At 38.6% G+C, this 27,254-nt stretch overlaps 1 protein-coding gene across 7 annotated transcripts in view; it reads left to right on the top strand.

The window, feature by feature from the left end:
* LOC114882855 overlaps nt 1-27,254 on the top strand; it is a 129,831-nt gene that overhangs the window by 79,035 nt on the left and 23,542 nt on the right. For 4 of the 7 annotated variants that reach the window (XR_003790486.2, XR_006830159.1, XR_006830160.1 and 1 more), the window contains one exon: nt 22,634-22,763. The exons of 1 other annotated variant lie outside the window; for it this stretch is intronic. Coding sequence is in view for 1 of the 6 variants with exons in the window: in XM_029199963.2 (XP_029055796.1) it covers nt 23,148-23,270 (123 nt within the window). In the remaining 5 variants the exon portion in view is untranslated. 2 more of the 7 variants (XM_029199963.2, XR_003790488.2) reach the window with 2 other exon arrangements.

Below are 27,254 nucleotides of genomic sequence, written 5' to 3'. Positions count from 1 at the left end.
TATCGCCAGGACGACAGGACTGAAACAAACGACTGTCGCATAAATTACAAGGATATCTTGATACTCGTTGCCGCTATGGTAGCTGCACGAGGAAGATCCCGAGGATCTCGAGAAACGATCACCACGACGACGTCCTTTACGAATCGAGTCTCTTTGATATCAACGAGTAGTTCTTTTTTAGGGATACATTTTTTTAAATAAGAATCTGGTCTGTTTTCGTGTCGACAAAAATTTGCTTGCTAATTGGCTAATCAAGTAACATGTTTTATGCTATATTGTCGTTGTCATTGGCAGTTCTTTTTCAGAAATCTTGATCCTTTATGGCATCCAAGTATCCAGTAAAAAATCTGTACAGTATCGAGCAAAGTAGGCTTCCCTTAGGAATATAGCGATATAAGGGAAGCAGTCATTTCCAAACTTTTAATTTTGACGATATTAATATTAAAAGTAATTTAGAAAATAAATAATATGGAATATTAGTAGAAGTCGCTTAAAAAATTTTAAAATTATAAATTTATTACAGTTTGCAAAATTCGAAGCATGTTAATTGAACAATGAATTCATATTCATAAGCACCATTACATATATCATTTCGCCAAATTATTCGTCGGTATGAAAGGTAATTCACGGAATTTCGGTGCATTAAGAAAATGGTGTGGGTGTAGAGATTTAGTTTACAGGCTAATGACCAAGAGGAAGAAGAGCAGGAAGGGAAGTGTAATCAAGCACTTCTACTGCTCTATTGCAAGACAACAGGTCCGAAACAAACGACTGTTTCCATAAATCATTCTCGCTACATTTCTAACATATTTTGAAATGCAATGAAATATTCTGCTGCTGTCGACAAGCCAGGCTAATCAAGATTCTCCATAAATTTTACATAAAGAAAATAATGAACAAAGATGATACATAACTGAAAGCTTTACATTAGTCTTCTTATATTTATACAAAATTGTAAATCATATAATTAATTACTTTCGATGTTTGGGAACAGATGTAAACAGGTTTAAATGTGCTGGGGATATAAATTTCTGTCGATATATTTGTTTATTTTTCGGGATTAAATTTGAAGCGTTACATGCATTCATCATTTGCGATTCGTATATTTCATTTTAGAAGAAGGAAGAATAATCCATCCCCTTTTCACTGGTGAAAAGACTATTGGAAAGGAGAAACGTAAAAAAGGTGAAAAGTTTCTTACGACATCGGGATACCATCGAACAGGCAATTGCTAGTCATAAAACAGAAAACGAGATATTATTCTCCGAGTCGAACATCCAACTACCGGAGTGCTCTCGACGACAATAATACGACGAAACAATAGCTGGTAGTTCGAGTATCCTCGAAACGTATTCCAAGTGTTCAGTAATATGAAAGTTAAGAGAATGGAGTGGCCATGGTGTCTCGGTTTACGAGGGGTGACTGAGGGGTGGGTAAGGAATAATCAAGCCTCACTTCTGTGTGTTTCGCTATAAATTACGATGATATCTGGTAGAGAATGGCATGCCACTCGAAATCTTGAGAAGCAGTCGCGAAGGGGAGATATAGCTAAACGTTCACCTAGTCCTGATACTCGTTAACGGCTCCTTCGGTCGATTCGAACATTTCCTTTAGTTCCAGGACAATTTACTTAATGAGCTTGCGTGGATACTTTCAGATTCTGACTTCATCGTACGATTAGAATGAATTTTCGAAAAACGTACTACGTCAGCAATTGCCAATATGTTAATGATTCTAGTTCGGAGTAACCATTTTTAATTTCATTCATTTTCTTATCATACCGCTTTTAAAAATATGGTTTCACAATAACGTAAATCTAACTCAGACACTCTTCGATGACAATTCTCAAGTGGAGCCCATTTAATCTGAAAAATGATCGTCGAACCACGACAAAATGTGGGGGGAGATCTTAAGCCTGGTCCGTAACGAAATTACTATCAACCTACATGAAATCGCATTTTTATCAATCACGCGATAGAAATGTCGTGGTTTCTCACGAAAAAGGAGTGGCTCGGCCATCCATGGATCCTCCGGTTTAAGTGACGTGGGAAAAGAGGAATGTGAAATTTTTGCGCGCATCCATCATTTGATTCGCATCTATCGTATCGTTTGGCATTGCTCCACCAGTTCTTTCGCTTGCTTTCATTGATAATCCAGATAAGTGTGCCCATCGTACGAATTCCGCGAAGAAGACGAATGACTTTCGATGACGGTCGATCGAGTTTCTGCGTGCGCGATCCTCGATTTTTTACCAATCACGAATTCAATATAATTTATCTACTCCTCCTCTTCGAAAACATCCTCTTCAACTAACCTCTTCATTTCATTTCATTTTCAACATTTCTCATTGGTAACTTCGAAAACATTTATTTGTTATAAAAATTTAGAATTTTTTTATTGTTAGATTATTACACCTCGTAAACTGGCATGTCAATTCGATTCACCATGTTTAACATAGCGATGCTCAACGATGCGAAATCGTTCCCAGCGTTGATGTGTCCTTAAGCGAAAATAAATTCGCAAACGCGTACACATCGCGATTCCCTCTGTTACGACTCACGCTTTTTAGTCGCCGTAAAGGACTTTAACACCTTCCGCCTGGAGTTATTAATGGCTACCACGTTACCATCTTACAATGCGTCAAACACCCCCTTTTGCAGGTTTTCTTTTAAATACATTCCTTGAAAATTTGTTTTAATTTTTAAGGATCCTAATGCAGAATTTATTGAGAGAGAAAACTCGTTACGAGTTCGGTTAGTTTATTCGCCAACCAATTTCCCAGCAATGTTAATTAGCAATCTAAACGCGGAATAGAACATCACGCATTTATGATAACAAACACGTTTTGGGAATTTCCCTGGGTCCTTAGTCCCTTTGGATTTACATTCCCTATTTGATTTTCTGTCATACGAATCTCTTACTCTTCTATTTATTCTCTTTTACAGAGATGTTCCTTGCTATTATATATTTAACTCTATGAGAATTTTTTCAGCTTAAAGAAATGAAATGAATAAACGTAGAATTATGAGAGAAATGATATCTAATTTAAATAGACACCCTACGGTAATAGAATAAAAGGGTTCTGCGAATAGAGATATTGACTTTCGTAGAAAGTTACTCAATTATTATCATCCCCTCGAGTGTCATCATCTTATCGTTTTACGGCCAGAAGCTGGCATATTCGTTTGCGAAGAACCGCATCCACGATTGCGTAATTAAATCGTTTTCACCTCTTTCTCGAGTTCCTCGTATCTCTCTTAACACCTTGTGAACCACTTTCGCGCCAGAGCACATTTTAGCACATCTCGTTGCCGAGCGCGTAGCCGAGTTACTACAAATTTTACTGAGCGAGTGTGTTTGAAGATGCCTGAAGTATATTAAATTATACGTTGCCCCGGTGCTTTTATTTCACCCCCGCGTTAATAGGACCGTGAAATTTCAAAAAGTAATAAAATTATATAACGCGGTAATTATTCAATAAAATTACTCAAAGTAGGAATCAAACGTTACGTTCAATAAATTTCCACTACTTTTTATGGACTTCATTATGCATTTTTTGTAGACCTTCAAATACTAATTACAAATTTGCAAATTACTTTTCCCCCTCAGATAACTTTTTAAAAATTTATATTTTCTGGAATTAAATAAATTTCGTAACCATAAAGTTATAAAAATTATTTAATTTTTTTATGAAGGGGAAATCTGAAAACTGTTTACTAAATATACTGATATTAATTTTTAACGTATTATAAACCTTTAAACATATTTAGATTAGAAAAATTTTTCAAAGAATCGTTAATTCGTGTAAAACCCCAAAGCAAAGTAGTAAATCATTATTGTACCGTTGAATAAATAACAAGAAACCGCGACAATAGTAAAAGGAGAAAATCGTTCGTCTGGCTGCTGTCAGTGTCCGTAAAGGTCTGACCAAAAAACGAGCATACTGAACGTGCGAAAAGCCGGACAATAATCCTTTATTAACGATTCTCGTTCTATTCGTGGTCGCAACTTCTGATCGAACGGAGAACCGAAACCCCTGCTGCGGAACAGCTAGCAATTATTCGTAATTCAACTCGGTCCGATTCGCACGGCGGCACGAGATCTTCAGGGTGTCTCCGCGACCGGCTAATAGCCATGAAATTAGCATAATGTCACGTTACATGACGGAACGGTGCTCGTTCGATTCAAGTCCGTTACGAGGGTCAGCCGTAATCCGACGGATGAAATTTCGGTTTGCTGCTATACGTCTGGGCAACTTCGGAAAATTGGTATCACTGTGAAATTTAGAAAATGAGCTCAAAGCTCTCTCCATGGTCCGCCGTCGGAGAATTAATCTCAGTTTTTTAATATCATAAATTTTGAATTCTTCGATAAATGAGTTATGCTACTAGAGGGTTAAAAACAGAGACGTTAAATTATTATCAATTCATTCATCAATTATACTTTGCATGGTATATACCCACTGGTTTATGAATCGCATTATTTTATTACGCATTCATACTCGTATACCGGATTGAAAAATTATGCGAACAACCTGTATAGTCCAGTAGAGGATCGCGTGCATTTGCTTCTGTCAGCTTCATAAAAGAGTGAAAAAAGAAAAGGCAAAAGAGAAGCAGAAAGAAAGCGTGAACGTTATACCGAGGTTATGTGGGTGCACGGTTCTGCCTCTAATCAGATCGCATTCTTTCTCTTCTCCCCGTGGGTCCTGGTACAGGTATACAAGGTGCTCCAAACAAATTGCATTTACTCAAACACTGTAAATCAGGTAGATTGTTTCGCGATTTTTCGTTTAGGCCTCACAGTATGAATAATTCAAAATTAAGATTTAATTTTGAAATTTTCAATTTGATACTGTTTAGATAACTTTATAATCACTTTCAAGTAGCCAATTATTAATTATTGTAACAAAAGGTGATTATTGCTTGTTATAAAATAAATGATTTTACCCTGATATATAGGTATCTAAACACAATTAATTAGCAATTTATAAATAAATTATAGGATAGGAGACTTTTAGTATAGTAGGTCATAATGTGTCAAGACACCCTATATATTATTGTCCGTGCACAAAATGGCTGATTCTAAAGAAGGCACTGGCTGCCGAATAATTCTCAACCTCGTTATCGATTGCCTGCAAGAGATATACCGCCTGCTTTCTGCCACTCTGCTTGCTTTACTAATCCCCATTTCATGGTAGGATTTACTACGTGTCCGTGTAAACACGCGACGCCTCGAATGCGTCGGGAATAAACTGTCCTCAAAATCTTCGCTTCATGCTTTAGAAAAGTTGAACGAAGAATTATTGGGGATCCTCTTTACTCCTAACGAGTCTATTATATGTAAATTTTATGGGGAAAAATTAAAAATGAAAGTTTAAAATTGAGAAACAAAGAGGTCCAGACAAAACTGAATCTATGGAAATGATATAGAAGCTCGATACCACTCGGTGAAATTTTTTGGCCTGTTCGGTATGCAAACATTCGGATCGCTTGGATCAATGCGATGCGACTAAATCTCCCTCACAAAAGAGCCGTAATAAAAAGTAGAGTTGATATCGGCAGGCAGCCTGTTTATATTAAAATAATGTTGAAATTCACCGACCGTTTCGTTAATAAACTACCCTCGCCATTCTGAACGGTACAATAATTTGAATTTAATATATACGATCCCACCTGGAATAAATAAATTAAATATAGAAAAATATAATAGGTACTTATTAAACATTTAATATGCAGATAACTGTGATCAAATTTTCTTCATTTTTCTGTAGCATTTAATTTACTTCCAGGTGAAGAGTGTAAAATTTTACGCCTTTTAAAATTACCCCTGTACTTTTATGACTTTCTGACGTTACGACTGTAAAGTACAGTCGTTTCCTGTTCAAATACTTTTACGGTTTCTTACCTACCGTATGGCTATATTTTAACTCTACATTTCATGTGTTCTACTTATTGTTAGGATTCCTCACTGTATGTAAAATAAATAATTAAATCTACATTTGCTCACAATGTAGAATAAAGTTTATTTTATTACTTATATTCTTTTCTTTCCATCATGTACACTCGTGAGCAAAATAGACTTCTCCAGAGAGAATGCCGATACAGAGAAGGCGGAATAATTAAAAAAAAAATAATTATTTATAAAAAAAAGACACAAGTTTTACTTGGAATCAACCTTAAATAATGCAAATATTGAATTTTTAATTTATTAAATTTACAATAATTATTTAAATATCAGGTTAAAAGTAATCATACAAGACACCGTGTCTATTTCATACATCATATCATTTAATTATAACAAATGAACTCTCCTTAATGATACCTCCACTTGTTGAAGTAGATCCTGTATTTGCATAGCCTGCTCTGAGCTCCATGGGAGATACTAGGATTTGTAGGATCATCCCGGGACGTTATCGCCTCCACCTAGAGGCCTCGTTACGCTCTAGTTGTCACGTGTGCACACCTTTCCATCTATTGAACCTAATGATGTGTGAAAAAAGCGGCCGTTGAGATTCGTTTTAATTAAGCTCCTCGATTGTGTCGACTTTTCCCGATAGTGTTTACCCCTGTCGCTAATGGACTAATTATATTCTTGGCATCGTGAAGCTGTCCGAGGGAAAGAATTAATTCATATCTTATAGTTAAGGGTGTGCAGGTACCCCTACTGACATTTATTTCAATTTATAGAAATACGAATTATATTTATTTAAAATAAATTAAAAATTGTTATTATAAATTTTGATAATAATTTCATAGAAGGGATATAATTACTTTTTCTTGATAAAATAAAAAATGATGATCATCATTTAAATAATTAAACACCAGACCCTTGAATGTTGTAGAAATTAAATTCAGTATGAATACAGAGATATCCGGTTCGAAATGGTGGACTGCGATCGTGTCACGTGTAGGGACATCATATTCATCATCATTGTAGAGACTAATGCTTTGGGGCATCCTAAAAAATGAGGTCTCCTCGTTCAATATACGCAAAAGCGATCGGATTTAATGGTTCATACAGATAACTTGCAAATGACATCTGTTTATCGGACAAACGCGGCATATAAACTGATCGTTTCCGGATATTTATAGGGGTCTGTGTTTGTTGAATGGCAAATATGAAATAAATATTCCTTTATAAGTAATCTGTAAACGACGCGATTTTTTGGGAATACATGAATTGCGCGGGAAACCGATTGATTATCAATGAGAAAATTTATTTTTCTTCGTGTTAATGGAAAATTAATTGCAAATAAATATATAATGATATAGAGATCAGGTTTTATTCAAACGTGAAATTTGGGGGGATGGGAACGCACTTGCGGAAATTGCAACAATCGGTTGACAAGGCTGGAACGGGAAGAACAACGCAATGGAGGGCAGCGGATACTGGCTGCACTTCTATCTACGAGAATAACAGTGTCCTCGTCGACGGTAATTTGATACAGCGAGTGGTCGCGTTTCGGACAACTTGTCACTTAGCCTGCTGTCGATGTACTCCCTGTCCTGCCCCTTGTTAGGAAGCAAACCCCATTAAATTGGCACCAAAGAAGTGGCTACTACGAGGGTCGCGTTTCACCGACCGGTTGTCTTCGATGCTTTTCCGTGGATATACGAGAAGCGAGATTAAAGGGGAATTTGAGAGCTTTCGTCAGACTTCTTACAGTCTTGTACTCATCATATTCCTGTCGTTTTTGATCAATTGTTACTTCGATCAAAGTACCATATATATTTCAAGGATTATTATTAACCCTTTGTATTATAATTTATTATTAACAATCAATGTCACAGCAAACCTGAGTCTATTTTCGATATAGAAAAAGAAAAATCAAATTGCTCTAAAAATTCGTTTAAAAACAAAGAAATTCATTTTCTTCTTCCAAAATATCTGTTTTTCGCTGAAAATAATATTTTTCATCGATCCAGTGTCCTCCATTTCTGACCTAGATTTTTTCGATGAAGTTTAGATTGCATTAGAAAAAACACCCGAGGATATCTGAACCGTGTATGGTAATTAAACACATATAGCATTTCATTACATTCGCTCTGCTGGTTGCGAAAAAAAGTATTCCGAAAAACATGCTGCCGGAAGGGAAAAGAGCTACGCACAATAGCTTGCAGGTCAATTTTGGAAAATTTTATTTTTTTCGCAGACAATTGTTCGCGAAACTTTGACCGCGATAGTTTGTACATTCGTTGTCGCAAATATTTTTCTTATAAATGGCAATATTTTTTGTCGCTTCAATTCTGACTTCGAGCGATGCGGTTTTTTCAGAACTCATTATTTCCTCTGCACGTCTGACTAATCGATCAGCTTCACTACTTGATATTATATTAATTCTACTTCAACATATGAAAAGTAAATTCATTAATATTGTTAGTTGATTTTATTGTTAGTTAAGAGAGCCACAATTTTAATTTAATTTTATATTTCGTGTAATCTTTATCATTTTGAAATATTACGAGCAACTATGTATTTCACAAAAATGTTCTTCCCTGGCGTTACCTACCGTGCATAACTCAAAATCGTAATTGCTCGTACTTACCTCTTCAGTAACATAAAAATTGCCCTTGGTCCCTACTCCGCGAAAGAAAGAGTACCTGTCTTCTAATTACCGTATCGTCGACAGGGGTCGGATAAGGTAGTTAAATACTTATTTCCCTCGGTAAAAAGCGTGAAGGTGGATCGCGATGCACGCGAACCTCTACCTTCACGCTGACAGATTTATGTTTCTTTTGATGTTGCCGAACAATCGAGACCATCCTCCGCCGTAAATTCATCCTTGAAAATCGAACGTAATTTCTTCAAGGCTGTTAAATAACTCCTACGATCGTTGCTCGACAACCGGTGTGTCTCGTTTAATCGTCGCCATTGTAATCGATTCGTAACACCGGCGAATCGCGTCGTGAGCTGAATTTAATTTCACGAATTCTCGACGAGCTCGTCGGAGGGAGATCGGTACCGTTGAATCGAGAAATTAAAACGTTATTAGTTATCGATAGCATTCGTGGGACAGCATATTTATCCCCTCGTCTCTTTTATTTTTCCCTCGCTCGCTCAACGCGGAAACGTTTTATTGAATTCATTAATGCACACCTCGTGTCTACGTCTCAACAGGTTTCCAATACGCTGTCCTCCGACGATCGTGTGCGCTTTCATTCACGTCACTCTTGCCACCCTGTATTTACCGACCGATGAACAAAATATCGGCGACATTTAATCGGCATCATGTTTAATTTTATACGAGTATTATCCACGCAATCCGAATATGTACGCGCACGTGCTCGGACAGCCGTATTTAGTTTCTAACTTGTATTACGTTTGTCACTGTATGCTTTCAGAGATCGTTGAATATTAAATTTCTTTCGTACAAAATATTATTTTGCATTATTCATAGGGGACACCGTACGATTAATACCCTTATATTCTGGACTATTACCAATACGGTTTGGTATTAATATATTTTAATACACTTCGTGAAATATTTAACTGAAAACAGATACGTGAAATGGGGGTGAATGTTGTGTATCCCTTTGGTGATTTTAATTGCTTTTTGGTAAAATGTCAATTCAGTGTTAATGAGTACTACGGTTTTTTATTTTCTATAACAATTTTTTGTTGGTCTGTATTTAGCTAATGTTAGTGGTAGCTGCGAATTACAAGTGAAATTCGCGTCACAATATGTACCGTTTCCGGCTGTTTTGAGGCATTCAGAAGTTTCAAAGATTCTCTTGACGCCTTTAAGACTTTACGAACTTTTCAAGTCTTCGGGACCTTCGAAACCTCGGAGACTTCAAAACTATTAAGCTGTCGGCTCTTTGAAGGTATACTTGAAAGGGCAACAGCACCTTCAACGCTTTATTCCTAGTAATCACACCTGGTGTACAGTGCTTCTGACGCGTCTGACTCTCGAAAGAAGAAGGAAAACTTTGTGTTAGCGAAGATTGTTGTTTTAGACTTGGAAATTAATTCCATAAACTTCTTGAAACATTTTCTCTCAAATTATTTTATACAATTTTAAATTTTCCTCAATATCTTTTTATGGAGCCCCTTGGAAAGTGGGACAAATTTCAAATATTATTGAAATTTAAATTCAATTAAATTTAATATTGCCTTGAAAATTAAATTATTTATTCAAAGAATAATTTTCATATACTTCGCTAACAGTATTTTATTAACTAATTATATCACCTTCTTCAACTTCAATCTAGTGCATTCGTTAGTTTTTCGTCGACATAAGACGAAGAGCAACGATGCGACAAATATAATAACGACGTTGCCTTCTACCCCTCTCATCAACCCTTTATACCACGCAACGCTTCTAAATTATTTTAAACCGTTGTTCTGTCGCAATATGACGCTAAGAGTCGACGTGATGCTACGTCCCATGAATGTTTACCATGGGACGATGAGAAACAATAAAAAGATGACAAAACCTCTTGCAGGTGTTGTTGAACGTTGGAAACACGCTTAGGATACAGAGGATGTATTACAACACATGGTTATTATTAAACATGACAAATTTTCTAATTTGTTAACTAAAAAAATTAATTTTAAAAAAAGGTTTCGATCGAGTTGGATCAGGTTGGAAATTATTTTAGTCAGCTCAAAGTAAATTAATTAGGTTTTTGTAATATCTGAAATAGCAACCACATGCAAAACAATATTTTTCTAATTAATTTTTAAAAAAATTATTTCAGTACATCCGATTCTAAATCGGTCATTTAGTAATAAGATTATGTATCATTTCTCGTTATGGACTTGTTTATCAGTCCTCCTGGCAAGAAGACTTTCCCACAGGAATCAAGCGCAATTACCTTGGGAACAGTGCAAGAAAGCGTGTCGTACGTGACGTTATTGCAACAAGCAAAACGATCCGGGGGATGGTGGTGGAGACCGAAGGAGAAGGAAAAATACAGAAGCGTAAGAAGCGTCGACGGAGGGTAGAAGAGGCGGAAAGCGAAACGGCGAAGGAAGCGAGCTCTCACGGACCAAGAGAGATAAGACCGTACTTTCACGGAGTTAAACCGTGGTAAGCGCGGGACTAAAAGTTCGTTCTGCTATCAGTTGCCGCGTGGAAAGTAAGGAACCTCCGTTACTCTTACCTCTTCGGTAACTGTAACTCAGAAACGCCCAGAGACTTTCCTATGAGTTATTTTATTAAATCTACGCCCCCGCGAAATACTCTAGTGTCCATCCTACTGGGCACTGTTGTTATGGGATGCCTAACCGAACTGTGCCGTTTCCACTTGTTTCCATGAAAAAGACCTTAAAGTAGCCAAGTGAGGCCCAGTGTTATCAAACCTTCCTTGGCTAATAAATTCGGTTCAAAAATTGAAATTTATTTCAAATAAAATTAAATAGCATTTAATCATCAAGAAAAAGGGCAAGTGGCAGTAAGTGGGGGGCTTACGATCCACCCTTGGATCTACCCCTAATTCTTAAAAACTATTCTGAAAAAATAAGAATTTTTTAAATTATTATTAATGAAACATATTTCAATTTTAGTAATTGAAACTTGAAGCTTTTACTTTCATAACACTTCACAAAAAATGAATAGGAAAGGGTATACATAGCAAGTAATATTTAATGGCAAGCACTACTGTTAAACCTTCAAAAACAAAAGGTCTTAAATACTCCCGTTATCAAGCCTTTGTAGTCTCAGCTGAGGTTTTTAAGGAACATGCATGCATTAAAATTACTCAGAAGTATTCAACGTCTTCCATTCCGAGATTGTTTCTTTATTCTCAGCCATGTCTTGACAGGAAAGAATTTGCATCAACGCTTCTTCTCAATTCTTATCCTTATTTTCAACTGCAATGAAATGTTTTACATAAGATCGTTTGTTTCTGTAAACTGTTCCCTAAGCGGGGATTTATTACGGTATTATTTCTTGAATTAATAGTACTATTTGAATATTTTTAATAAAATTTTATTCTCTGTCTGTCAGAAGAAATGGAACTTAGTGAATTAAATGTCTTTTAAACTACTTAAAATTATTTTCAATATCTTTGAAACTATCTGGCTCGAAACCACATTAGGAAAATTTGCAGTAACATCATCCACCAACATGCAAAAGCTCGTTAAAATTTGAAGAGTACACTTGAGATACTTTTCTTATTAATTTTGCTACGTTCCAACCTTCTTTTAAAGACTTTAAAAGATCTCTAAATAAGGTCAAAACTTATATACTAAATTTTATATTTAATAATTGAAAATCATATTATTTTGTTTCTAAATCACTTTTAATATTAATCTCGTCAAAATTAGGATTCTGAATGCATAGCCATTTTCCTTAGGAAAGCCTGATTTGATCACGAGTGTACATTCAGTTTTGCGAGTAACTGTACATCGATGCCTGCATCGTCAGTTAAAAACCAACAGCTCGTATAACGTTGTTCATCCAGCCATGGAGGTTCATGCATCCGCGTTACGTTAATTCACTTCCCCCCCATTCTCGACGGAGTATCAGTGCCTATTGTCAGGGCTCATAGCGGGATAAAAAGAGCAATTTTTAAGTAGTCCTCCTGCTGGTTTTCTATCGTCGTCCGGGTTGGGATTGATCGCGTGGCGTAGGGGATGACGAGCACGGAACAGGAACTTATGGGGAGGGTTAAAGCTCGTTCTCGGGAGGCTCCATTCATTTGCCAGCGTTACCGCGACTGGCTGCTCCGCTTTTTTACGAAACTAATTGAATGCACTCCCCCGTTACACACAATGCGCCAATTACCGGTAGAACTGTCGTCCGTTGGCTGCGTGGCCGTCTCGCTGCCCACCGAGGACAATATCAAATCCGCACCGATTTGGCAAAACAGTAGGTTTGTAATGGCACTAATTAGGTGTACTCTGCGAGCCTCCATCCCTCTACCCATTCTCGATCCCTAGCCTTCACCCTTTCCATCCCTTTCCTCTCGCATTAATCCCTCCTTCGTGCCTTTACAACCTCCACTCTTCGAAGTTCTACACCGGTTTTCATTTACCATGTATCTGCGACAATTCGTCGCGTATCGCTCTTTACCCCTTTTCTCCCTTCTTACTAAAGAAACACCTCTTCATCGTATCCCTCCTTTTCACGATACGCTCGAAACCTCCTCCACCTTTCCGGTCTGCTCTCGCTTGTTCGCCATTGCCACGAATAATGGCTCCACACTTCTGTGCAGGATCGAAGAAACGAGATACACCGTTTCCGGTTCGCGGTGAAAGTCTGGCTTGTGGGCGAGACGAGTTTCGGGAGCTTTCTCTTCTTTTCTGTTTCTCTGTTTTCGCAGAGTTGTGGATGGGAATAAACAGGACCTGATTAAGACGCCTAGGGTCCTGGGCTGTTTTAGGGCAAACCTCCTTATGTAATTAAATTATAGCAACTATTGGAATTAATTATTACAATAATTTTTATTTGTTTCATAAATTAAATTAAGTACTGTAGAATTGTTTCTAGGTAAATGTTTTTAATAATCAACTTTGACCGCCTCTCGATAGATGTCGTGAAAATCTGTTATTTCGCGAGTAACAGGACGAGAGCACTGATTGACAGGGCAATTCGTGCAATGTAGCATTTTTGATACGACCCAGTCAGCAGGAATGTATTGGTAATAAAGTTAGAAAATCGAAATCGATTTTGATGTAGCATTCGTCTTCGCGTGTCACAACGAGGTCTATATGAAAACTGTATAAAATAAGCAACAAGACAATTTCATTAAACCAAACTAAGCATTCTTAAAATAAAAAGTATCTTATCGAAGATTTATAATGAAATATAGATTTTTATTAATTATCCGTACAAAGGTAGTCTTACAAATTAATAATTGAGTTAAGGAAGGTAAAGCTTCTGTAAGAAATAATTAATTTGCATACAGTTTGAAAGTTACAACCAAAGAAGGAAGGAAAGTTTTTCAATAAAATTAAATTGCAAAAGAAGAATCTCTTTTTTACTTAGCAGAAAAATTTCACGATAAAACATTATTTTATAAAATATTTTAGAATGTCTTCAGCTTAGGTACCAAAACGAAATTGTTGAAATACATATGAAATTAATATGAAATACAAAATTAAATTAAAATTGGGGCTCTCTCCATGGTCCGCTGTCCGAGGGTTAAGAAAATTAACCAGTACATTGTCCGATCAATCGACTGAACTTTCATCAATTTAATTCCCAGTACAGTTGAATTTTCGCACCATCAAAGTTCCACTCGCTCACCCTCTCGGTGACAGATCTCGCTCATTTTACATGCGTCCCTTCCGGGAACGAGTAAATCGGGTAGTTCAACAACCTGAATGCCCCAGGTTTCGTATCACCTTGACTCGACGCTGTCATAAATTACTCCGAACAGACGTAGCCATCATTTATCGGTTGTCGATTCTCGAGCGAATGTTGGCAAATTGTTTACAGCCTCTATGCATCGAATCGAAGGGGAAGATTGCTGTAAAAAGGACCTTACTCTTCGGTATTGCGTCTCAGCACGCAATCTCTGACAACTTTATTATCAACTGCACGGGTCATGCACACATTCATATTAATCGTGATCATATTTAAAGAGCACTGTGCTTGCGTGCAATACAGGCTATTGGAAGGCTTGTGATTAGTATCTTGCCTCTTCTGAATATGTCTTCAAAAATTAATTAATAAATTGGATTTGTAGGATATTTTCACTTGTTCTCCTTGTTAATTTACTTAAGAATTTGGTTAAGGAAATTTCTTGTTTTCCTTCGTCACCGCAATAGAATTCTAATCAACGCGAATTTAAATTTACTTGTCTTTGGTAACGCTATAACATCGACAAGCGATCAGGGAAACATCAGTGTGTACGAACAAGAGGGCGGGCGAGGGAGGAGTTTTCGAAAATCCGTCAGAGGAAGCGGTACCGGTTTCATCGTGTACATATGGTGTTTCGATGTTCGGTAAACGTGCGTCCATTATCGTGTGTCCCTTCAATAGGCTGCGTGGCCACGGTACGTGTCAACTTCCTGATTCGCTTTGACAGACGTGCGTGAATCAGACAAACCGGGGACACAGGGAGATACCCACGAAACGACGTGTTGGACGCCGACCCGATTCACCGTGACCAATCAACCACAAGCACACAGGCTCGTTAATAACGCCAGCACAATCGACATTGATTCTCGATTAGGCACGGCTTGGATTGCACCGAGGCTTCGTTTAATCGCTAATTAACTCGAGATCCATCGGTTTCGTCGAATTCATCGGATATCCCTTCACCCTTCTACATTATGTCCATTTTCTTTCTTTCTTCTTTTTTTTCTAAACCTCCTAGTAATTAGTATCTATTTCTATCTCTTAATGAATAGGCGTGTTCTGTAAGCTGGCATTAAACGTTGATGCATATTTAGGTGAAATGCGTGGGACCATCGTTTCATGTCAGGTCATTAGTAGATTGAAATGGACCGTAAAATTATTTCAATTAAACCGGATCATTATTCCAAGGTGTAATTCGTGTTTTTGTAATTCATATATTCGAATACTGTCCTGATTCACTGGTTAATTTCCAGGGACATCGTAGCTGTACACTGCTCGCATCGATCCTTCGCAGTCGTTCGAAAACGACAGAACGTTTCCTCATAGCCACGGCATGTTTCCAGTAGCGTAGTGAATGGTTTTCATTTCGGTCTGAATCGTTGTCGGCCCGCTTTCCTGGATCCACATTCAACGGGGGGCAGAAGGAGTGCAGCGAAACACGGAAAAAAACATCAGGGACCTCGACGACCCCGACGCGTTTTCTATGGCCGATTCAAATTATGCGACGGTCATTATGGTAATAACCGTTCGCGTATCTCACCGGCTATTAATTCCGACTACGGTATAAGCCGAGCGTATTTACAGCGTACCACCGTTTCCACCGCGTTGCAATGACAACGACAACACCGACACCGACCAGCCGGAAAATGGCAACAGCAGCTATATTAAAAGTCGGAAAATTGAATGGGAAACACCGTTGTCCGGCTTGTCCCATTCAATTGCACAGGGTGGGAGGGACAGAGAGGGGCTGCGGTATGGAAAATAGAGAACAACAGAAAAATGGTGAGGGTGAAGAAAAATAGGATAAAGGATGTGGGTAAGGACAGGGTGAAAAAATTACTTAAAGAGAAAAAGACAAGATTTGAAATTGAAATACCGATGAAATTCCAAAATTTATGAATCAAATTTTCGTTTTTATTTCCTTATCGCGTATAGATAGAAGCGAAGGGAAACCGATCGCGGTGAAAAACTTGTTCCATAGACGGAAGCAACGGTGCAGCTGGAAAAACGTTTGAGGGAATAACGAGAGGAGAAAAGCCTCTCCCCTGCTCACCAATCTTTCCCTCGTCTCTCTTTTCTATCTGCACGACGCCCTTCCTCGATCGCGCTCAGTTGGTTAGTATCACTGCTTCACGCTCGGATGAACACCGAAAATACGAGAGAGAGAAAAAAAGAAGGTGGGAAGCAGCAAGAAGAGAAGGTAGACAGACAGAAAGAATCCCTCCGTTAGTTTGCGATCTACAGAATTCCCGGTCTCTCTGTCGGTGTTTCTTTCGCCCCGCAAAGAAATCGATCGGCTATGAAAACTCTTCGTGGTACACCGACGTAACCTACGCGTTTCTTCTACCTTTCCCATCCCCTTACCTCTATTCTCAATATTCGCACAGACCTGGAAGCTAAGCTTTCCTTTCTCGGAAAGGAGCTCGATAAATATTTCCGAAGCACCGATGAAGGCCAGAATACACGTGATTTCTGTCGAAAGTAACGAGACTGTTTGCTTTGTAACTGAAATTGATAGCGGTGACAAAAGGCTAGGCACGTATCGCGATCTACTTTACGATACTCCGCAAGTTTTCATAACGAATCCATCTTTCTTTTCTTCCATTCCTTTTACCGCCAGCTCGTTGTGTAAAGTCAAAGTGACGCCCTATTAATTTCTCACGCTATGCCCCGAGTTATGATACAGCTTTGAAGTTCATCGGCGCAACATGGAATACGTTAAATTTCTCAAAGTGAATTCTAAGCGACGGGCGCACCCTTTGAAGTTTGGCTACGTCATATGCGAGACTTATAATCTAAGTCGTTTGTCAAATCAACGATACGTTCGCAAGCCTCCCGGGTACTTTTTCTTCCGTGTGTACGGTGAAAGTTCGCTAGATACGTTTACACAGGGTAAGGTACATAAAAGAAGGATCTTTTTCTTTTTTTTTCCCCCTCGAAAACTCGTTGTCGCCGCGTTAGATGCAAGTCTTGGCGACGGTTTTGCACGTACCGCGTAAAGGGAAGTGTCTTCATCCGACGAAAGCTTTTCCAGGGTTGGGCGGCTTTTCTGGGGTGGAAGAGGGAAAAAGGAGGTGCGAGAAGAGAGGACAGATTTTAGCACGAAGATGCGGTAAAGTCTCTCTTGCCTATCATTCCCCGTGTCACCAGCCACACGTTTACATTTCTTCCCTGGGCTTTCTTTCTTCCTCGCTGCCCTTTCTTCTTCGTTCCCATCTTTCTTACGTCGCGGTTCACCATCCATCCTCGCCACTGTTCTCCCTCGAAACGTAAGCATTACGGTTACCCTGCAGTTCCGCTGCTTAAAAGGTATCCGTTTGAAAGCTCTTAAACGTTTAAAAGTAAGCCGTTTAATTGCTTTCGTCTCGCAAATTATTTTATGGAATTTTTAATTCATTTTTTTTTTAAGAAATTAGCAGAATTTTCTTTATTTCTTATACTAGGAGAAAACTAGGTAATAGGGTCCATTTGATATAACTCCCCGCCATTTTGTTTGATTATATAATTATACGTGCTTAGAATTATTATTTTTCGTTATTTTTATGACGAAAAGATATGGAATTATTAGAAAATATTGATTTTTTTGACTTTTCTAGTTTTCCCCTAGTACTTCCAAGAAAATAACTCTTCGCTAATGCCTGGGAAGAAAACCGACTCCAACAAATGTTTCTGTTATCGACGGTAATTTCATACAAAAGCAGGTCCTCGTGATTAAACCACGATTGTCGTTCCCGTGGTTAGTTCCATTTCTGTTTACGCGCAACAATGGCGATCTACAGCCACCCTAGCAATCCTGCACTCGAGCGAATGCTCTCGTTGTCCATTTCTCTCCGTTTCACGGAAACTTCTCCCGTGCCGTCGCTCTCGACGGTATCCCGTAGTAAGCCGGTGCCAGAACGATCATTCTTCTCGTTACAAATTAAAATTACACGGCAATTAGAGTGGCTCGTTATGCAATTAAAATGCCCTCGGCAAACCGGGGTTCTTCTTCCTCCGACGCTGGTTGCTGTTTCTTCCCATTATAGGTGAAAGCGCGAACGCGAAAACGTATTCTGTGCGTAAACTTTCATAATAAATTTGCGACCAAAGTAAAGGTAGATCACACGCAATTTCAACGCTAATACCAGCAACAGGCTTTTTAGTTCCCCAGGGACAATACATTCTAATTTGTCCACGGTGTTACGTCATTTAGAGGTGAACCATTGCTGGTGGATGTTCCTTGTTGAAAAGTTTATGATGAACGTGTGTATTTTTTCTAGAGTCACGATCAGTTATTTAACTTCTGTTGTTAGGTTGTTATGTTTGATGGTAGATTTTGAAATATAGAAAATCTGATATAATTCGGTGGCATGTCAATTGCAGAAAATTCTAAAAAATGAATCAGATCCACCCCAGAAAAGATCTCATTTCCATCGATGCTAAATGGTTTCATGAGTACTGGATTAAAAAAATGTGCACATAATAGAAAATTAATTTAGCTTCAAAAAAGGACGAGTAATTCATAAAATTTAGTAATTACACAAGCGGATACCCATAAAATTTTGTAACTTACGATTGAAGCGAGACGATACGTACAACAAACGTTTTTCATCGCGTAAAAACTTGGTTGCCTTAATTATAATCCCCATAGAAGTAACGGGCGGCTATGAAAGGATTAATTAAAACGGATTACCTGGAACGTTAATAATACGACGCGTCTTTCAAACGGTACTCTGGTTAAGCGATTTACAAGCCGGAAATGCGATTTCCTTTGTAGTAATAATTTCCCTCTCTCCGGCTCTCGCAGTCTAGCTGTGCTTCTTTTTATATTTTCAAAGTTCCCGCGACATCTGCATCACCGCCGAGAGAAATTTTCCGACCGCCCCGAGCGTTCTCACTCCTTTTCGTTGGAGTTCCTTTATTCCGATGGAAAGTTAACTTTAATTGGGTCGACATCGATCGCTCTAATGAGAAAAGTTGTAGACCAGAAAAGAGAAGGAGAGGGAGGAGAAGGGGAGAGGAGTAGAGATGGGGTGTGTCTTCTACGAGCACTAGTTACGCGGACGACGCACTGTACGTCGAAACTTCTTTTCTCTTACCCTGGTTAGTTCCTCTGACAATTATCCAATAAATGCTACGTGGTTTCCTCCAAAAGTAATGAGAATACTTGTTTTATCACTCGAATTGCTAGGATTAATAAAAATTTAATTGCTACGATCTGTGATAGGTACTAAAACCTTTTAATCCTCAAACGACGGACCAGCGGGAGAGTCTCAATTTTATATTATTTTAATTTTCTAGATTTTACACTGTTTCTTCAAATTGGAGTTACGTGATTCACAACGTAAAAGTAATAAGCACAAAAGTATAATAGAGTTTTGATCGCGTTTGATAAAATATAGGATTGAAAGATTTATGTTTCAGTGTTTTGCATACGGTATTCATAAATTGCACTGGACGTGTGAAAAAACACGAATGACAACATTCGATACCGTATAATTGGAGCGTTTGATGGATCCGTTCAGTGCTCTCATCTTATTTCCATATGAATCTGCATTAAAAATCGGTTGAATGTTAAAAAAGAGAGTGTATACAGATGTTATGAAGTATCGACAAATATGTTTTCAAAAAACAAAATAATATGTGATTCGTTAAGTATTAAATTTATAGTTTTGTTTGGGGAATTTTTTACAAATATCAATGAAACGGTGACTACAAGTACACTTATCCAATTAACGTAAAGTGCGTATGCATCATTAATTTGGAGCATTGTAAACAATCCTCCACTATATTTTCATCAGTAAACGCAAACAGTGGTTTGCAAACGAGAAGCTGTACGGTTCGGCAACATCGGCTTAAATCGTCGGATTCCATATTCGTTTGGAGCCAAATATTTGTAGACACGATCGGTGCAACGAATCTTATTTAACGCGCGTACACCTGTCGCATTTGCATATAGAAGTCGCTTGTTTAAGTATGTCTATGCACGTGTTATACGCTCATGGTATGCGTAATTGCATACGCGCAGACACAAATGGTACGTTCTTGCTCATTATTCATGGATAACTGTTTACATACGCGAGCGCGAATATCTACAAACCGCTTCGCGAACTCTGTTAGAAATTGTAGCGTGTGCGTTTCGAACGCGTGCCATATTTTGTTGAGTTTCATTTAATGATGTGATTTTTTCAATTTTCTGTATCAAGTTTCGAAAATTTACAAGCATGAAAATTCCCAATTTCCATAATTAATAATTGAACCCCTCGAAACAGCATCCCTCAAATTTCCCAATTAAGATTGTATAAAATCATCGCTCGTAATATCCAATGAACAACAATCGTTCCTGTAATCATTAATCAAAAAATTAACGTACCAACCAAAGTTCACGTGTATCGCTTTCGCGAATGATTGACGCCTATGTATTATCCGTTAAATTCATCCGAGCATTACGATGCCGGTTTCACCGAACGGTAAATCCCATCAGGATGCAGCAGTGTTACCGGGTTTTATAAATTGGATCACTGCATTAGGCTTGCTACTCATCAATCTTGTCTCCCTCGCAGCTGTATCTATTATGCAACGAGTCGTTTCTATGGGCCGCTAATGCGGTTGTCCGTGTTCCGGCTAATTTCAGGGGCGAAAGTAAGCGCTCGCGCGGCCATTAAGTTCGAAATGGAGTTTGGTTATCCATCCAGGTGGGGGTGGCAAAGGTGGACTGGGCAGGAATGGGAAGAAGGGGGTGGAATCGAGGCAGCAGCGTCGATGGCAAGTGAGCGTCGAAAGGCGTCCCGTACGCCTGGGAGATCAGTTTTCCTCGTAATTAGATCGGGATTGAATTCAGACTGCTCGACCGAGAACGATAGAGCCGAGTTAATCGACGAACGGGGAAAAAAGTAAAATGACACGAGGAACAAAAAATAGTTTACGCCGACACAATGGCCATTCCGCGAGCGTTCCTCTACGATGCCCGAACGATCCGACGTAAACCGAATAAACTTAACGAGCGGCGATGCCGTGCCCACGGTGACCGCTCCCAAAACCAATTAGTCCTCGATATTTGATAGCAAACGGATAATCGGTTAGTTAGCCAGACGCGTCCCCCCTGCTTTTCCACCTCCAAGGAACGGGGCGATAAAGTGATCCGACAATTTGCATTCTCCTGAACTGGTCGACCGTTGTTCAGGATCGCGTTTATTGATCTTTCGACGGCTCGTTTTATCGTCGGTCGTTTAAAAACGCCGGAAGGATGGGAACGAAGGCGGGACACGAAAGATAATTGTGTCGGGTAACAACTCGGATACATGTATTTCGTTCGATCATTTCATCGAAGGCGAGGATGTGGAATGAAAGCTGATAAGGTGGTAACAAATGAAGAGGGGTGCCGATGAAAGAGTAGGTAAAGATGAAAGACAAGAAAGAGTAACGGAAGAGGCTTTAGATTGCGAAGCACGAGCGGAAGTCACAGCCAGTTACAGGCAATAAAAAGAGATTAAGAAACTCTATTCTACTCGTACCCTCCTCTGTGGGGGAGAAATACTGATGGAGAATCGTTTCGGCATTCGTTCCCGAGGGAAGAATCATCCTCGACGATCTTGACGAGATACCACTCGTTATATCTTTTGACGAACGACCATAATGTCCTGAACATGATTGTACGATGTAAAAAGGTAATCAACAACAGAATTTGGAATTTTAGAATTTCAGTAATCTAAAATTTTAGAACGACGAGGAGACCAGTATATTTCTTTCTCAATTTGTCCAGTAATTATCTGCGAAAGCAATAACAGAAGATTGGTTTCGCACCCTGTAGGTACATACAACGTATATCCAATACCATAGTTCAGTGCACTTTACTTGATTGTAAATTTCGTTTTCACCAAATTGTAACGGTATTCAGTGAAGTGACTTTTCTGTTATTGGACCTCTTTCGACAATTCGGTTCTTCGTTCCCATTCCAACGCGGGGAATACGTCCCAATTTACGTGCGCATCCTGAGTAGGTTCATCATCAAATGCAAACACAAAGACGGAGTCTGTGCTAAACATCAGCTGTACGTTCCACGTACCGTGTTTCAAGAAAATTAGAAAGAAAGAATTGTACGGTTTTACTTAAGGAAATAGTAATGATTGAGCAAGTTGGAGCAATAAGAAGGCAGCTCCACTTTCTGGTAATTTAAATAAACTAAAAAGACTGTTTAAAAATTAAGTCCTTTTACAAGCAATTTAATTTTTTAATGCAAGAAAAATAATATCTAAGGGAATACTTTAATGTTTGAGAAACGAAAATTAGCGTCATTCTCCTCGGGGCTACTTATGAGTATAGGTTTTACTAGCTTATCAAGGTACTTAAACTAATTACGAACTACACTAAAACTATTAACAGAGTTATTATTTATCGCAGATTCGTCGCGGGTCGCAAGGGCAAGGGATGGAAATCAGGGATGCCTGACTGGGATGCCTGACTTAATCGCGAGTGTACTACTCGCCAGTGTCTGACCATACAAAGCGTCTACCACTGCGACGCTGCGCCCGTAAGCATTCCGTTAATATAATAATTTTCATTGAACTTTGAGCTCGAAATTGATAAGCAGGAAAGATATTTAAGCGTATTGCTCTGAATGTCTTCTCATCAGCATCCTTTTCCAGCATAAAGATACACATTCAAGAAGGAGATAAAAAAATTCGCCGTTTTAATTTCCAATAAATCGTCGAGAAAAGTGTAGCTCGGTGAACAAATTCGCCGGTCCGCCTGGTACGGGAGAATAAAGGATAGAAAAGGCAGAAAGAAGCGAAGCAAAGGGAAGGAAATTATAGAAATTCGCGAATAGAAGTTCGGAGGCGCTTTGTCATCCGGGATATAAGAAGCGGCCCGCATTATTTTCCAAAGCGTGCCGAAAAAGTAGTCGAAGGAAGAAATGACCGAGCCTTGGGACAAGGGGAAAGAAAGATACAAAGGAAGAGAAATGGAAAAAGAAAGAGGGAAGATTGGGGCCAAACCCCCCCTCTCGCTGCCTCGCCCGCCATCGTTCGGCATTAAGGTTCGTGTATAGCTGCAGCTAGCAGCTAGTCGTGGCCACGATTGTCTTAAATTTAAATAATCGCGGGAAAATGTTAATGCCCCGCGCGCCGTAATTCAATGATAAAACAAAAGAAGGAAACGCGGAGCTACCCGGTTGGATTATTCGTTGAAATAGGCGGGGTGGAAAGAGGCATTTGAGGAACCAGTTAGAAAGAACGAGGAGAACTAGCCGAGTGGAAAAAGGCAAATAGAATTAACGGGAAAATGAAAGAAAATTAAGGTAAGATACATCTGCTCGTTCATCATCGTTCTTCACTTTGATTCGCTTTTTCGTTTTAGCTAAAATTGTTTGCAAATTAGAGAATTTTCTATCGTTTACGTTCAAGAAGCACTGATAAGAGTCGTTGCTTTTACATTGAAATTTCATTTGGATGAACAAAATTGATGTCAAATGATACTGGGCTAAAATGAATAATTTTAAATTAATGTTAAATTAGTATATAATTAAGAAATATGAATATGAGATTAATATCAATACAAATTCTCCCTCGTAAATGTTTGCGCGCAAGTGGTGGGGAGCCTCGGAGGTATATACACTAGGTCTTCTCCCCTCCATCGTCATTCTCCTCGGGAACGCCTAAGGAGAAAGATGGGAGTCCGGGCGGCCTACGGGGAGGGCTAGGAATTCAGGGAAGGGGGCATTGCCATTCTCTCCGTTAAAGTTAACTATGGCTGATTCTGTACAATTACCAAAGGTAATTAAAATTGTCATACTGTATATTACAGAAATTATCGACGTACCACTAATTCATATCATTGACGCTCAATTTTTTGTTTTATTTTAAATTATTTATTTATCAATTTAAATGGCGAAAAATCTACAAAAAGATTTTCATGCAAAAAACATAAAACTTGTTGTCTTCTATTGAATTCAAACCGAAATTACGCCACGCCATTCGGTTGAACTATCGGAAGCGATCGGTGAAAAAAACATCACGTCGATGACATCGGATCGCTGGCTGGCCGGAAACAAAGCAAACAGACGTCGAAGGGAAATAGAATAAAAGTTGTTTCGTTCATTACAACGTTCCTCGGGCGACAGCGGTCCCGCGTGTTCCCTCTAATTTGCCACCCCTTGACTCCATCCCCCAAAGCCCTTTACCAGGCGCGTACGAAAACCCCTGCTGCAAGTACGTCGCCTGGCTAAAGCGAACCAGGTCGTGGCACGCGTATTTGTGAAACGTGATTCGCTCTCGTTCGACCACGTCGAGTGGAATCAAAGAAGGGCGTATATCGATGCCGGAGGAGTAAATCAACGACAGAACAGTTCGTAGAAAGGTGGCGAGAGCGTGCAGACGAACAGAAGGGATGAAATACTCGCTGGAGTACGAACGCGAGCAAAGGTATTAACTCCGAAATTGAGTGACTGCAACGGACGAACAACATCGCTACTTTTATCCCTCTCCTCCATGTTAACCCTTATAGGATTCTACAGCTTTCGGGTAGCGTTGCTAATTTGGCTTTCATGACGCCAAATTCTAAAATTCTATTTTCTTTTCTAAATTGCTTTTAATACCAATATAAAAATTAACGTTTTCAAGTTTCATTCTATGTTTGAAAATTTAAGTTAGAATACTAAAACTGATAATTTCATTTTAACGACCACGGTAGAATCGAGCACAGAAGATTTTATACTCACGTAAGATTTCTTTTTTTTAAGAATCTCTTAAGTTTATGAACTTTAGAGATTTTCACAGATAAATCGGTGAATTTACTTCCATGAGAACCGTTTTACCGTAAGTCTGTCCAATTTAGAAGTTCAGGTGAACGTTATTGTAACGTAAGAGTCTTTATCTTTCGTTGTTTTCTTTTCAATTTATAACTATCGTAAAACTTTCTTCAAAAAAGAAAAGGAACGTTTCATCTAGCGATAAACTTTAGTTTCAACTTCATTGTTATGTTACAGGGGTGAAAATGACAATTCTTGATGCGATCAGTGTACAAATTTTTCTTTTATTTTAAATTCAATTATTTCGTTACAAAATGTAATACTTCTTTCACTTCTCAATACCTCTCAACAATTTTTCTTCGAGTACTTAAGAAAGCACGAGGCGTGATTTCAAGGCAGACGATTTACACTAACGTGGTGGTAGAAGTCTGCGTCGTTCCATTAAACACGCCTAAAACATATGGACGTAAATGGACGATCTTACGCATCTCCGCTTCACCGTGAAAATTTATGTCTCAATGTCGCGCGAATAGTAGGACGTTGCTTGTGAATATCGTGCAATTCGCGGAAAATGTTTCACTCGCGTCGACGTTTGCTCTAGTTGGATAAAACTTTCCCCGATTTAGAGCGTCACGACAACAACGTCGGAACATATGCCCTTATATCTTCGACTACTTCTTCGACGCTCGTCCACCCACGCCCCTCTTACTCCCGAACCGTTCACCCCCCCATTCTCATCCTATCGCGAAATCCTCCGTTTATCCTGGCTGAAAACTTTTCTCGCTTTGGTGTTTGCACCTTCCGGCAACGCTGCAAGCATTACGGAAGATACGCTTCGACCGACATCGATGAGATGCACGAAATCGGCCCCATCGATGCGAGGAACAGCCTTGTAAACTCGACTCGTTTCACCGAAGAAATTTCGTTGCTTCGTAATTGCGTGGATAGACTTTCCTTGCTTTTACTAGGTTCATCTTCTGCTTTCCAAACGGAATTTTCTATGCATTTGAAGTATGCAAAGGTTTTCCTCCTCTCCACAAGCCTCTGCTTTATTTTTCTACCATATAGGATGGATTCTTTTAGAAGAAGTTAGAAATATGTTTAAATGGTAGAATAATTAGTATATTTGTTCATACGAATAATTAAGCTCTTAATACTATTAATTTAATTCTACAATCATCGGTATGTGTTCCAGCCAAAAGCTCCCATTAGATTGAATTTCCACGGATTCCAATTTTGGAGGAAAAAATTAGTTTTCACTATTTCAGAGCGAAGCGAAATGATCGATCGACCCGATTCATATCAACGGCGTGTTTCGATTCACTCTTTTGGAAATTCCAGAAATGATGAAATCGCTTCAAACTATCAGATAGTTGCAAGCGCAATCCTTTACGCTGCACGTAAACGTATCGATATTTCAATCACATTAGTTGTGCACGATACTGTGTAGTTGCGTTTGTAAAATTTACAATCCTTTGTTTATCCGTCCAATTTCTAACAAAACCGGATCGATAAATCATCGATAATCATGACTCTGGTAGTATTGTATCATCTGATAGCAAGGAGATATGTAAATGAAAAAAATAGAATAATTTCTGAATTATTAATATTTTTTTTTTAAATATACGATTAGATGGGAACTAAAATAAATTTGTTCAAGTAGGTTATCGTACAAGAGCAGAAAATTTTACCTCCCAGCGGATGGATTTCGACTTTATGGAAGCAGAAAGGATGAAATCATCGGAAACTTTTAAACATCTCTCGCGATTCTTTTCTCTGCGAATCGCTTTCTCCACCATCTCACCGGTACTATACGTTTTAAAAACTTTATTCGGTTCCACGTATATAAAGAATTCCGCGGGAATGCTGAATTCAAATCTGTCCAGCGAAATAAGAAGGATTTATTATCGTTCCTTACTTAACTTGAGATGTGTTCAGACAGATTTCATAAGGCATAAAATCCGTCTGCTGTTGGGTTATAAAAAGCATGATATTCAAGTTTCTTTTTCCCGCCGTCGTAACAAGTAAGCAGAGCTCAATTACTATAGGCGGTAGCGAAGTTGCGAGACACGGCTTTGCTATAAACCTAGTAATAAACCGGATGTTATTTGGATTTGTATTACTCGTTTCAAGAATTCTTTGACGCGCAAAAATTCGAGTAAATATACGGTTTTAATTCTGTCGAGAACAAATTTATTTATAACAAAAATATATCCATTCTGTTTTATATTAAAGAACAATTTAACAGTCGTGTTAACAGAATTCTTATAAACA

The sequence above is a fragment of the Osmia bicornis genome, chromosome 15 (genome assembly GCF_907164935.1).
Source record: "Osmia bicornis bicornis chromosome 15, iOsmBic2.1, whole genome shotgun sequence".
NCBI classification, from domain to species: domain Eukaryota; kingdom Metazoa; phylum Arthropoda; class Insecta; order Hymenoptera; family Megachilidae; genus Osmia; species Osmia bicornis.
Note: the sequence above shows the minus strand (reverse complement) of the source record. Positions and strands in the feature narration are given on the sequence as shown.